General features: G+C 41.2%; 1 protein-coding gene across 1 annotated transcript; it reads right to left on the bottom strand.

Annotated features, from left to right (window-relative positions):
• Positions 1-753: 753 nt before the first annotated feature.
• Positions 754-13,605, bottom strand: LOC308302588 (uncharacterized protein; the record flags this gene model as incomplete). The annotated part of the gene is made up of 4 exons (XM_080746844.1): positions 754-1,172; positions 4,964-5,086; positions 8,873-9,115; positions 13,404-13,605. 4 exons carry the CDS (start codon positions 13,603-13,605, stop codon positions 976-978), a joined length of 765 nt encoding a protein of 254 aa, XP_080602970.1. The 3' UTR covers positions 754-975.
• Between the last annotated feature and the right edge of the window lie 1,615 nt (positions 13,606-15,220).

Here is a 15,220-nt window from a genome sequence, read left to right as displayed (position 1 = left end):
GTATCATTGGTAACACTGGCTCTGTTTGAGCAGAATGGAACAGAGCCTTCATCAGTATCATTGGTAACACTGACTCTGTTTGAGCAGAATTGAACAGAGCCTTCATTAGTATCATTGGTAACACTGGCTCTGTTTGAGCAGAATGGAACAGAGCCTTCATCAGTATCATTGGTAACACTGACTCTGTTTGAGCAGAATTGAACAGAGCCTTCATCAGTATCATTGGTAACACTGGCTCTGTTTGAGCAGAATGGAACAGAGCCTTCATTAGTATCATTGGTAACACTGACTCTGTTTGAGCAGAATGGAACAGAGCCTTCATCAGTATCATCGGTAACACTGACTCTGTTTGAGCAGAATTGAACAGAGCCTTCATTAGTATCATTGGTAACACTGGCTCTGTTTGAGCAGAATGGAACAGAGCCTTCATCAGTATCATTGGTAACACTGACTCTGTTTGAGCAGAATGGAACAGAGCCTTCATCAGTATCATTGGTAACACTGACTCTGTTTGAGCAGAATTGAACAGAGCCTTCATTAGTATCATTGGTAACACTGGCTCTGTTTGAGCAGAATGGAACAGAGCCTTCATCAGTATCATTGGTAACACTGACTCTGTTTGAGCAGAATTGAACAGAGCCTTCATCAGTATCATTGGTAACACTGGCTCTGTTTGAGCAGAATGGAACAGAGCCTTCATTAGTATCATTGGTAACACTGACTCTGTTTGAGCAGAATGGAACAGAGCCTTCATCAGTATCATCGGTAACACTGACTGTTTGAGCAGAATGGAACAGACAGAGCCTTCATTATATCATCAGTAACACCTGTGAAGGAAGTCGAAAGACACGCGGAAGTAGAACAAAATGGCTATGTGCATATACCCTATAGCCACGGGTCCGGGTATCGGATCTCATATTCCCAATAACAGGTGGGTCCATTTGGTTCCGGGTCTAATCAGACCCATGAAGACCTCTACTTCACTCGGACCTTGGCGTAAACACAGTCGTCTTCTGTGGGGTCAGCGACGTTCTGTTGACCTCCTCCCGACCCCGTGACCTTTGACATCCTGACCTCTCCGTACTCCACCACCTCTCTCTCTGCTCTGCGCACCGTTCGTCTGGTGTCTCTGTGCACCACCCGAACCTCTGCATACGTTACATCATCTACATCTGAGGAGGAGAGGAGGGGAGAGGAGAGGAGAGGAGAGGAGAGGAGAGGAGAGGAGGGGAGGGGAGAGGAGAGGAGAGGAGAGGAGAGGAGAGGAGAGGAGAGGAGAGGAGAGGAGAGGAGAGGAGAGGAGAGGAGAGGAGAGGAGAGGAGAGAGGAGGGGAGGGGAGGGGAGAGGAGAGGAGAGGAGAGGAGAGGAGAGGAGAGGAGAGGAGAGGAGAGGAGAGTCAGTTTGTAACAGAAAAAGTGTGCCTATCGCAGGGGTTCAACACGTCTGGTGACTGTACTCGCCGACAGACTCACGGCATTAAAGACATCTTTCTTCTCGGGACACACCTCCTCCACAACAACATTCAAACATTTCTTGACAAACTCTCCCTCAGTGAAAAGTTTACCGCCGCTTGCGATCAGCTGAGCAACACGGAAACTGGCCCGAACTGACGATTGGTTCAGCTGAGTTTGGCGTACAAATGTAGTCTGCTGAGCTAACAGTCCACTTTTTAGCTTTGAGAGTTTGTCTGCTCACATTTGATCTTGCAAGCTATCATACTTGTCTTTGTGACGGGATTCATAATGTCGGCGCAGATTGTATTCTTTGAATACTGCCACCGTGTCTTGACAGATGAGACAAACAGCCTTTTCTTTGCATTGAACAAAAGAATAATCGTGTGTCCACTGCGGGTTAAATACCCTGCATTCTGAATACATTTTTCTCTTAGTCTTACCCAACCTTTTTGCCATTATTCCGTTCTGGGGGGCTCACGTTCACGTTCTATGACTGGGGCAAAGTGAGGTTGTAGAAGCAACATTTTTTTTTTTTTAGCGTCATTGTTCAGGGGGCCGGGTCAAATGTGGAGGCGGGCCGTGTGAACCTAACAACTGCAAGGTTCCCAGTTGGATCCCGGGCTCCCCCAGAGTTAGTGTTGGTCCTTGATCAAGACTCTGAACCCCTAACTGCTCCTGATGAGCAGGTTGGTGCCAAGCATGGTTTCCTCTGACATCACTGTATGAATGTGTGTGTGAATGGGTGAATGTAATGAATGTGTGTGTGAATGGGTGAATGTAATGAATGTGTGTGTGAATGGGTGAATGTAATGAATGTGTGTGTGAATGGGTGAATGTAATGCACAATCTCTGTAAATCGCTTCCAAATAAAGCGCTATATAAATGCACCATTTTTGCTGTAATTCTCTTGGAAGATCAGCCGATGGCTAATTTGCTTCAAGAACCAGGTTGCTTCCTTCTCCCTAATAAGTCTTAAATTCATCTTCACAGTCTGTTCCACAGAAATCACATACTGTACCAACATACTGTACCATTATAACAACACTAAATATGAACCGACATATGATATCATATATTCAGTTTGTTTAGTGCAGTGATAGTCTCGCGTAGCCAGACAACTATTCCACAATATCTGAATGCTATATAGAGTCTGGAACAGCAGCTCCTGAACGGCGAGTAATGGAAACGGGCATTACCGTTCAAGAAAATATATTTTAAAATGTCATTTCTGCTAAGCAGCAAGCTAAACATGCTTATATGATTTTTATTTATATAATGATAAATGTGTGTGATGTGAGACTGAAACGGAAGTGACGAGGGGGCTTCACTTCAGCTTCATCTCGCACTCATCATTTCTATTCTGGTTTGCCAGACTGTATGCCGGGAGCATTTGACCAAATCGCGGTGGCAACAGTCTGGCCACGCGAGATTAGTGCAGTGATGACTGAACAGACTAAACTCCTGCTGAAACTAACTTTTTGCCATTTCAAAGTTCTGTATCCTTCTCCAGATGGCATGAGTGTAAAGTCAAGTGCATTAAAGGGGAAGACCACCCATTTTCAATATTGAACTGTGTCATTAATATACCTTAGAGGAGTTGTGTGGAAATAGAAAAAAAGTTCCCCCTCTTCTGTGTTGCCTAGAACTGGAGGATTGATTTTGGGGTTTGTATTGTAAAGTACAACTTGATGACATCTCACATTGTACTTTACAATACAAACCTCAAAATCAATCCTCCAGTTCTAGGCAACACAGAAGGGGGGGAACTTTTTTTCTATTTCCACACAACTCCTCTAAGGTATAACAATGACATATTTCAATATTGAAAATGGGTGGTCTTCCCCTTTAATGATAAACTAGTATAGTACCAGTAAGACTCCCTAATCGGGAGATAAGCGACCGTCAGGTCGCAGCGTGATTTTAGGGCAAAATGTGTAGGAGCAGTGTTTTGCAAGAATCTGCCTCATGGTGGCGCTAAAAGAGTGCCATGTGAGAATCGGGGCAACGGTTGCGGAGATATGAGCAGCGCAAAAGTGTGACGTGTGACAGACAGACTGACGGACAGCTGGTCGAGGTTTTGATAGTATTGTTACTATTATTATTATTATACAGAGAAGTTACCATAGTTATTGTTAGACCTGGTGATAAAGTGAAGAAACCTGGGGAATCATTGAACATGTTACTGTTACTTCCCTTCTTCACTGAGGAAGGGAAGTTGACAAACAGGAAGAGCTTTGAAATGATGGTAAAACCCAGCCTGACTGTGGTCAGAATGTCTGTTCTAAGTAAGGGTGGGGGGTGGGGGGGGGGGGGGGGGGGTTAAAAATGTTCCCTTTGAATTAGGGTCTTGCCCCATGCTAGATGCAGAATAGATTCATGCCCACAGTGATTTTTTGTCCCAGATAAAAAAAATTATAATTGTGCTACAACCCTGAGGGTTGGGGTTCAATCCCCGGCTGAGCCGTACACATAGACCATAAAGAATATGGACGGTGGGAACCGTCACGTGACCCACTGGTTTCTATCAGAGGGGGAATGAACCTTTTTGTGCTCTCATGGGATGGTTTTAATGGGACAGAGGAAGACCTGATGCCTTGCTGCTGGGCACTGTGACATACTGTACTGTACTGTACAGTATGTCACCAGGTCGATGAAAACAAGCCCAAAAGATGCAACTACATACTGTATGCACCTAAAGGAGATTTATGAATTATACTGAATGCTCATTTTCTGATCTTTTGACTTTCTAAATCTAAATGACACAGTTTTGACCATGCTGCTACAGTCAGGCATTTTATTTACATAAATAACAATTTCACATCACTATTACCTTGTATTTCTGTTGTGATCCTAAAATATGATTGAATGATTGATCGATTTTTTATATATAGGCCTACAGTATATATATATATATATATATATATATATGTATATGTCACAGTTTTTTTGAGTTTCAGTGAAACTGAGAACCGGAGCGCTCGTCAAGTGGCGCGGGGCGGAACAAGCGGTCGCTTTGATCCACAACAAAGACAACGACAACGTAGCGTCGGCAGGAATGATAGCGCCTCACCCCACAGAGGTTAGGGTTAGGGTTAGGCATAGTTTTCCTGAGGTTAATGTTAGGGTTAGGGTTAGGCATAGTAAGCTAATGGCTAAACACATCTGAGCTAGGCTAGAAGATAAACAACGAAAGAGGTGTCGCAAACGAGTGACATCAGCGACTACACAAATGAATGGCTGTTGTCGCCATCTCATGGTGCTGATAAAGAGACTATCAAAGTGAATTGATCCAGGTGGTGCTAGGGGTGTGTGGTGAACGACAAAACGAGCGCTCTTACCACCATCTAACTGAGTTACCCAAACTGACTGTAACATATATATTTATTTTTCCATGAAAACAGTATTATCCTACATTAGGCCTACCTGTGTTTAAACACATACAACCATTCATCTAAAACAAACAGACAGAATTTTGTAGAAAATGAGAAAGAAAACTGTTGATAAAAACCTTGTTTTGTAACAGGAGAGGATTTCTTCTTCTTCTGGGAGCAGTAGATTCCCAAACCCACCACTAGGAGGAGAAGCAGCGCTGCCAGGGAACCAACGATGTAAAGGATGTGTGGCATGAACTCTGTATTCAACACACAACACACACACACACACACACACACACACACACACACACACACACACACACACACACACACACACACACACACACACACACACACACACACACACACACACACACACACACACACACACACACACACACACAGATGTACAGGCAGTGGTGGACAAAGTACTTACATTTTATACTTAAGTAAAAGTATCAATACTGCAATGTACAAATACTCTGTTACAAGTAAAAGTCCAGAATTTAAAATGTGCTTGAGTAAAATTACAAAACTATTGGCATGCAGATGTAATTAAAATACCAAAAGTAAAAGTACAAAATGTTTGAAAATAGCAGATCTACAAGCTCTATTCAATCGTTGTCCCACACAAGCCACCACACTCTGCTAAACAGATGTTATGATTGCGACCGAAGGTCGCATATACTCTGAAGAACCGTGTCGCTTGAGTGTCCTTCCTTCCTTCCGTATCCTCGTGACCGTCCGTATCCTCTGTGATGTCAGTGTGATGTCAGCGAGTTGTGACATCACCTCCTGTACAGGGCGGCTACACGAAATGTGGATAACACTATATATGGAGATAGTCCAGTCCATCATGTCATATGGGACTACCGTCATAGAAAGTAGCCATTGTTAGGCCGGAGTCATTGGCTGTCTAAACATGGAGATGTGGATAACACTATATATGGAGATAGTCTAGTCCAATATGTCATATGGGACTACCGTCATAGACAGTAGCCATTGTTAATCCGGAGTCAATGGCTGACTGTCTGTACAGGAAGTGATGTCACATGACATACTTTTTATGCCCATATATGAGTCCTAACATGGAGATGTGGATAACACTAGATATGGAGATAGTCTAGTCCAATATGTCATATGGAACTACCGTCATAGACAGTAGCTATTGTTAGGTCGGAGTCAATGGCTGTCTGTCTGACTGTCTGTACAGGAAGTGATGTCACATGACATACTTTTTATGCCCATATATGAGTCCTTCTGTACCACATCTCCATGTTTAGGCCAACTCCACACAGAAATGCCCTATCGCCAACCCTTACTAAGTAGCATACATTTACAACATACCTTCTCCAAAAACATCAATATTGAACTCCATATGTATATGGATACATACATGTATTTTTATTAATAAAGGATAAAATAAAATTAAAATGCCATAGATGGGCATTCCCAAAAGCAAAATCCCTTTATGCCCATATATGGGGATTTCTGATGTCATCAATCTCTGGCCCTAACTAGCTCAAAAGCCTGCTTTACTCTGATTTACACCCTACCTTTCCAGATGATGACCTATTGGGTATACACTTATGTCCAAATATAGAAATCCCAAGGCATCAAACCCAAGCTTGGCTTTACTAATTAACATACGTTTTATGCCCATATATGGAGATCCCTGTCCCAATGTTATCAATATTAAGGACATATCTGGAAATGCCCATATTTGGTAATGTCCACATATGGGCATGTTTTGACATAACATAGTCAGGGCCCTATCGCTCACACCCTAGGTTGGGTTGGCGTGTTCTCCCCGTGTCTCCTAGGGTTGATATCCTCACAAAATTGGTGCAAGTCAATGGCAGCGTTTCCAGAAGATCAACAATACCAAGGGCCACCAGGACCGTAGGGCTGTGGACAAGGACTTGCAGCGCATGAACGCCGCACTGGAGCGTGAAAACCAACAGGCCTGATGGAAAGTCAGAGAAACGCTGTGGTTGGCCAGATTGTCAAGAATTGGCGCGACCTCGCCCTTTAGGGCGAGGTTGCATGTCACCCTGAGGTCGCATTCCACCCTTGGGTGTCTTACTAGTGTTATGTGTTTTGACAAGTCCCGGAAAAGAATAGCTGTGATTGCCAGTACAGTTACTTTGATTGGCACTTGTGCCAAATGCTGACCCCAAAACATGATTTATGAGATTGTGGTGGCTTGTGTGGGACAACCAAGGCATGGATGTGTTTGTAATGACAACTAGTAAAAGTGATAGGCTTATAGGTTCCACTCTATGCTATGAGAGCTGCTGGGTTCTGCTGGGGAAACTGGACAACAGGAGCATTTCTGCCTAATAGACCCCATGGACAGTCTTTTGGGATCAATATAAGACCTAATAGACCCCATGGACAGTCATTATGGATCAATATAAGACCTAATAGACCCCATGGACAGTAATTGTGGATCAATATAAGTAGGAAAATGAGCCTAGAAGTGTTTTAGGGAGTAGTTGTCCTTTAACTGACTAAAAGTATGACTACATCCAGGTATTTTTATTATAGGCAACTGGCTGCAACTGGCTGGATCTAGAGATCTAGCCTACAGATTCCCCTGTGCAGAAGTCCCCAGTTCAAATTTGACCAGGGACACTCACCTTAAAACCCTATCATGGATAGGCCTAAACATCTAATCATGTCATGTTGATTATTTTGTTGTTTTTGTACCTTATTTGTAAACTTTAACTTTTTTCATGACTAAAGGTTTTAACGTTTTGTATATAATTATCTTATTGTTCATAACATGTACTACTGCATTGATACACTGTATGTAAGTTTGTTTAAGTATTTGAGTAAAGGTACTTTTTTGAGGGGTGGAGCTATGTATCCAGTCCCTGTGATTGGAGTAGGGTGGTTTGAGCACCACCCTACTCCCAGGTGTTATGCCTTACAATCAAGTAATGGTCCTGTATATAAGGGGTTTCTTTGTTTGTTACTACAACTTTTGCCTGATGAAGACGTAAAGTCGAAACGTTGCAGCCAGTTGCCTATAATAAAAGTAAGTTTTTTGGAGCATATGAACAGTGTGCGGGCGTTTTTCTCCTTCCATTATCTGATACCTTGATGTCCAGCACCTGGCCTGAATATAGGCTTGAGATGTGCACACAATCTTGTCTATGAACTACATCCAGGTATTGACAATGTTATCAACATGTAAAAATGTGACTAAAATGCCAAGGAGGGACGAGTCTAGTGGAGAAGAGATCCAGTAGAACGAAGATAAGTCATTTTATTCTTTGTTATGTATTGGTGTTGTGCTCTGAAAATAGCAGATCTACAAGCTCACAACGTGTCGCGGCTTTGAGCCATTTTCACCACTTAACCAAGTGCAAATGAGGCATTATTGCCCGACTAAGTGACATTTGATTTTAGTCTAAAACCAAAACCATGTGGAAAGGACTTTCATTGTGTGCTGATTATTCAATATATTAAAACAAAAGACCAAAACCATGATTGTGTAAATGTTGCTGTTAAAGGGATATTCCACTTTCAACAGGGAAACACCTTATGGGCTTTTCTCCACATACACAACCATTGTAATTTCACACTCCATTTTAACCATGATAGATTCATTATTTTTTCTGGTGACTCATACTACCCTCCTAAGCAGGCCGCGTTTTCTTTCGATAACTTTCTTCATTTATTTTTTATAATTATTTGGGAAAATGGAAAAAAAAAAATACAAAAAATAATTATTAAAAAGAAATGAAAAGAGTTATCGAAAACACACAGCCTGCTCACATAGGAGGGTAATATGAGTCCCCAGAAAAAAGAACGTGTGTTTTTAATGAATCTATCACGGTTAAAATAAAGTTTGAAGTTACAATGGGTGTGTGTGGGGAGAGGCCCTGGGCCTGGAGGGTATCAATCAAGCAAATTAAAAACTGTTCAGGGTATTCATAAAAGCCTGATTAGACGATAAAATTACCAAAAGTTTTTTTTAAAGTGAAATATCCCTTTAACATTAGCAGTGCAACCAGAAAGAGTGAAGGACTTACTAAAGAACCATGGACGCTCTGAGGAGGTCTGATTGGTGGGTAGGATGGTGTGAGTGGAGAAGGAGGAGGGGCTAAAGGATGATGTCATATCAGTCTCCTTACCCACGGTGGAACTCTCACTGGGTGTCATAGGGTTGGTGCTGGGTGGCAGAGGGGTGGTGGGTGCATCACACTGGGTGTCATTATCAAACACCCACTCTGATATCTGGGTCCCGTTAGAGCTGCAGTTGATGAATTTGAAGCCTAAATGGACAAATGGGAAAATATAAGAGAACCTGTGTTGCGAGGCGTTGTGAGCTTGTAGATCTGCTATTTTCACAATTTTTGCCAATAATATTTGACAATTTGGCTAATGTTTAATTTGACATTTCAGAGGTATTAAAAAGTCCTTAAATTGTCACTTTAGAAATGTGTAGATAACCTCTATACACTTAAACTTTATGTTGGTTTGTTTACTGTTGAGAGAGAAAACTATGTTACACATTAAGCTAATCATCTGGGGATCCCTCAAAAATAATTTGGGGACCCCCCTGGGGGTCCTGACCCAAAGGCTGAGAACCACTGACTGAAGCTGGTTGCACACTGCACTGCGTGTTTTCGTTGCGTTTTGGAAATCCGAAAGCCGTAGGCCAGGGAGAGAGAGAGGAAAGAGAGAGAGAGCAAGGACTTGCTGTGGACTCAGTGCAACAGCTGCGAAAATCGGGAAAAATCAACCCTGGTCCGAAAATAAATAAGAAACAGGCGGCAGTGTGCAAACGTGATTGACATAACGTCCTATCTAGATAAGCTTTATAAGCTATATATTTTTTAAAGAGAAAACAATATAAAAAAATAAATAATAATAAACGAATATTCGACTTCGGTGAACAACGTCGAATAGTGACTTTGATATTCGAATATTTGAATATTTGGTGAATGCCCGAGTACAGACCACCTGCACACGTCTTGGACGGAGGACCAGAGATGAGGGCAAGGCCAGCACGAATGTAACTCAGTTACCAGCAAGTTACAGCAAAATGTAACTTAGTTACATTCATTTCTGGCTCAAGTTACAAGTTACAAGAAGTTACAAGCGAAGTTATAATTTTACATTTAAGTTTTGTTTGACGATCAAAATAATGTCCTCAACAGATCATAATTTTCTTATTTTTTTTTTAACTTTATTTCAGGAACACAGATGTTTACTAAAGAAAATGTCAACCTTTTTAAAATAAAACATAAAACTCAGTTGAGAGGCATATTTCTGCTGGCATGTGACTTTTTTTGTAGGATATTATATTTTGTTTAATATACACCAAATGTACATTCTCAATGTAACGCTGGAAAAAAACTCAAGTTAATCAAGTTACTTTTTCTATGTAACTTGAAACTTCATAAGTTACATTTTCTCCAGGGGTAGAACTTTAACTTGATCAAGTTACTGCCATGGTGAGTTACTTGTAACTGTACAAGTTACGCTTTCAAAGTAACTTCCCCAACACATACAGTATTGTATCCACAGTTAACCACAGTTACAGTTAAGAATCAAAATGTTCCTATTTTGGGGTTTAGTAATACAACAAAACAAAATGGTCTGATGTTTATAATGACAATAATGATGATTTATTTATTTACACACCTAGCTTATCTTATCCCAAGGGGGAACTTCAGTTTTCAGCTGAGTTCTGCCCGCAGAGGGGAGCAACTTCATACAGAGAAATCAATGCAGGGCAATGTATTGTATATGATGTACTGTACTGTGTATGATGTACTGTGTACTGTATGATGTACTGTATATGAAATGAACATGAAAACCCAGTGCACAAACATGGATAAAATACAGAAATGTCACAAAGCACTGTACTGCATCCAACACACTTTTTTTAACCCCTAACCCTTTTATTTAGGCTAAGCATTATTATTATTGTCTTGGTGCAAACACTTATGCATACTGTATATAGCCTATATATGTGTATATTCTTTGGCGCTACATTGAGAAGTAGTTCCTATTGTTTGATTGACTGGACCATTGTAAGTTATTTGCAATATGCTTAGAAAAGTCCCTTAAAATTGCAATCCTTTACAGAAACGTTAGTACTACTTTTTTGTTGTTATATATTTTTTTTAACTTAATTGCTCTGTATGGTTGATTCTCCTGTAGTGTTGATTCTTCTTTCTTGTTTGTTTTTGTGGCACGGCTGTACACAACAGTCCTTTTCTCTTTTTTCTTACGGTCCTGTAACCTTAACTGCTGTACCTTCTGGGTGACTTAATTTCCCCCTTGGGATAATAAAGGTATCTATCTATAAAGATATCTATCTACAGTTTATGCTTGATTGTGGACAGTAATGAGCCTTCTGTGTGGAAATTAGACAGGAAAACATGCTTACATCATTTTTTTTACATGGGCGTCAATGGGAAATTGTGACATCACTTATTTCGGGCATTTCCCCTATTGAGTGAAAGATTAGCTATTTCTAGAAGAAATCTAATATTTAAGGTGTTTTTAACTTTACATTGTAGTTATAGAGGACAATTATAATGTATTAAGGCATATTTGTCTTATTAGCTAGGGATTATTAGCTAGGGATCCTTTTAACCCCTTATGTTCAATAGAATGCCTGCACTAGTGGTGTCAGTAGAGCTAAGGAGTCCAGGGAGGAAACATGGTTGTACAGTACAGTACAGTACAGTACAGTACAGTACAGTACAGTACAGTACAGTACAGTACAGTACCACCCACAGATCAGGATTCATACTGTAGGTCAACATTTGATATTTGGAATTTATTAGGACACTTGAAAATATTTAGTATCATTTTAAACTTGAAGTACAAAGTTATTTTCAGTCAGTTCTAACCAAAATGGCTGTTATCTCAACGTTTTCCTCGCAACATAATCACTAAAATATCATCACTGTCGGGCAGAAACCTTGTATTTCCAAGTTACAAGACCGTCGCACAAAACTAGTGAAAACAGCCGATCTACAAGCACACGTGTGCTTGTAGATCTGCTGTTTTCACAGTACATATTTTAGATGATAAATACAAAACGAACGGTTTCCACCCGACAACGGCGATATGCTAAAAATATAAGGTGCTGGGAGTGAAAATTATAATGTAGGGGTGCCTCGGATTAACCGATTTAGTGCCATTCCCGAGATATCTCGCAAAATGTACTCGAGTATCTCGAGTGCCATTCCCGAGATATCTCGCGAAAAGTAATATATTACTGTAACAGCGGTTATCCTACCGGGTACAATGGCGGAAGGTTCCGAGCCGATCTCCGTCGCTGATTTATCATCATCACGGATCCACGAGCACAAAATAGTAATCCCATAACATTGAGGCAGACAGGGGATCTCATCTTTAATGTCCATTATCTCAAAACAACACTTTAGAAGCGAAGATGGCAATAGATGCTCGCTTATAAAACACATGTTGAAAAGCATCGATCCGATCCGCCATGACACCACGTAAACAATGATCGATTCCGGTGAAGGACGCGATGACGTCAGACCGGAAGTGTTAACGCTATGGACTTCTGGCCTTCAAAATAAGGTACTGGCCGTTAATGGAGCCAGCGAGAGGCACTCTGGACACTATAATCCGTTAATTTCTGGGGCTCAGAATGGGATTAAAACAATATTCATGGGGTGACCTGAGACAAAACAGTTTGTGAACCCCTGGTCTAGAGCAACACGTTACAGTTCTAGTCCAGCTTTCTTATTATTATTTCCTGGATAAACAATCCAATGCATCCAGTCCTGCATTGAGTTCAATGGAGGAGTGGTCCAAACCTGAGGATTGGTCAAACTTCACATGACATTTTGGCTATCCAGCCTTTACCTGAGACGAATAACAGTCTAAGTCCGTATTTTAGAATTTAGGATAAAGATGTTTTTTTTATTTACCAGACTGTAAACCACAAACTAGAAGTTGTTAATCTCTTAACGTCTTAATGTACTCCCCTCTCATTTTGTTGAATTAGATTGTATTACTTAACTCATATATATTAGGAATTATAAGACATAATACTTGTGGATTGTATATCTCCAGCAGTTTGTGGAACAACAGTCTAATGCCTCATTCACACTACAGATATATAGTTGAACGTTTTGCTTGCTTGGTCAATGTTATCTCAATGGAAACCAGCTTTAAAGCTACAGGACATACACAGAACAAAGCTTTGAAAGCTTTAAAGCTGGTTTCCATTGAGATAACATTGACCAAGCAAGCTAAACGTTCAACTATATATCTGTAGTGTGAATGCAGCATTAGTCTGTACAAGCAATATTCAGCAGACAAAGGGAGCAGATAACATTAAAACCAACAATTAAACAAAATGAGGGGGGATTGCATTAACAATTTAACACATTAAAAATTACTATTTTGTGGTTTACAGTCTGGTAAATCCAAACATATATATATTAAAAAAGAAAATCAAATATGGACTTTATCTGTTATTCGTCTCAGGTACTCAAATAGGAAACCGCACTTTCTAGTTCATCAGTCATGTTCATCAGCATCACTTATATTCATATTCAGTCTCACCTTTACAAGGGTAGATGTCCTCAGAAGCATTAGCACTGCTAACGTTGTTGCTGACGTCACAGACCAGGCGTCCAGACGTCCCCACAGGCAGAGTGATGGTGTTGTCCTGATGTCCAGAGAGGAGCTGCTTGTCCGTCAGGGTTTGTCCATCCAGAGTCCAGCTGTAGTGAACACTGTCTCCTTCACAGGAGCAGGACACCATCATGTGTCCTTGGGACAGACACTCAGAGGACAGCTGAGGACCAGACACTGGAGCTGGAGGACACACAGTTAAACACAGTGGAAAGTCATTTGATTGAATACATGTTTCTATACAGGATCACAGAGTCATGTGGTAAAGTCACTATAACCCGTAAGACTCCCTAATCGGGAGGTAAGCGACCGTCAGGTCGCATACACAAACTTTGGAAGGCAATCGTGGCCAATCAGGAGGGAATATGGGAAATGGGCTTTGCGTGATATTAGGGCAAAATCTGTAGGAGCAGTGTCCAAAAATGTGTTTTGCAAAAATCGGCCTGATGGTGGCGCTAAAAGAGGGCCAATGTGAGAAATAAGGGATGGAGGTTGTGATTTGCCATCCAAGGAGTGTCAGTGCAACGTTTGGCATTGATCGGGCCAACGGTGGTGGAGATATGACTAGGGCAAAAGTGTGACATGACGGACAGACAGACTGACTGACTGACAGACAGCCGGTGGAGCTTTTAGCCATAGTTACACCTGGAATGTTGAATCTCCATATATGGAGATAACCTACGCATCACACAAAGTCTGACCTCACCAGCCCATACTTGGGCATGGACGACTTATATCTCCATATACGGAGATGGCCATATATGGAGATACGATGACATCACAGAGTCCACAGCTGATGATGTGGCGTGATGTCATACAATACACAAACAAGCCCTATATAAAGGGGCAATTCTCACCAGGGAAGAGAGCATTCCTCGACTCAGACCTTATCGCCAGGATCAACTAAGCTTATAGCTTATCATCACATCCAACCATCTTAAGATACTCAGCTAGTGCTCCCAGCAAGACTTGAGAAATGAGGGATGGAGGTTGTGATTTGCCATCCAAGGAGTGTCAGTGCAACGTTTGGCATTGATCGGGCCAACGGTGGTGGAGATATGACTAGGGCAAAAGTGTGACATGACGGACAGACAGACTGACTGACTGACAGACAGCCGGTGGAGCTTTTCATAGTAACTGCGACCTGACGGTCGCAATAAAGCTGCACTGAAGAACTTTATTTACCTTTCTTCTTTCAATGGCAAAATATCTACTTGGTAAAACAACTTAAAGTGAGGTTCTCTCTAAGTTATACTGGAATATATTGTTGTTGTAAATGATTATTTTATATCAGTTGTTATCAGTAACATTTACCTTGGACAGACAGATTGAGGTGTTTAGTTTCAATGATCCGTCCTGTTTTGTCATCAGTGATTGTAAGGACATACTGAGCTGCATCAGTCCTTGTGATGTTACTAATCTGAACTGTTCCACTACTGACATTAAAGGATGTTCTGTTTTTGTATTCTTTAGCCTGTTCAGGAATAAGATATTTATTGTTTTTAATCTTGAGTATTGCTAATGTGTTGTTTTGTTTCCAGTTGTATTCCAGTCCCATCTCAGTCTTCTCCACCAGTCGTAGAGCAACGGTTCCATCCAGAGCTGCGTAACATTGAGCTCCATTCTGTCTGGCATCACAGGAGGTCTGTATAGCTGAGGACAGAGATACATGTTACACTCTGACATTTATACATGGTAAAGTCACAGTGTTTCTCTATAGTTGAATAATAATAATAAATATCGTC

The sequence above is a fragment of the Nannobrachium achirus genome (genome assembly GCF_963921795.1).
Source record: "Nannobrachium achirus genome assembly, chromosome: 17".
NCBI lineage: Eukaryota > Metazoa > Chordata > Actinopteri > Myctophiformes > Myctophidae > Nannobrachium > Nannobrachium achirus.
The sequence above is the reverse complement of the archived record's forward strand: the minus strand, read 5'-3'. Positions and strand labels throughout refer to the sequence as shown.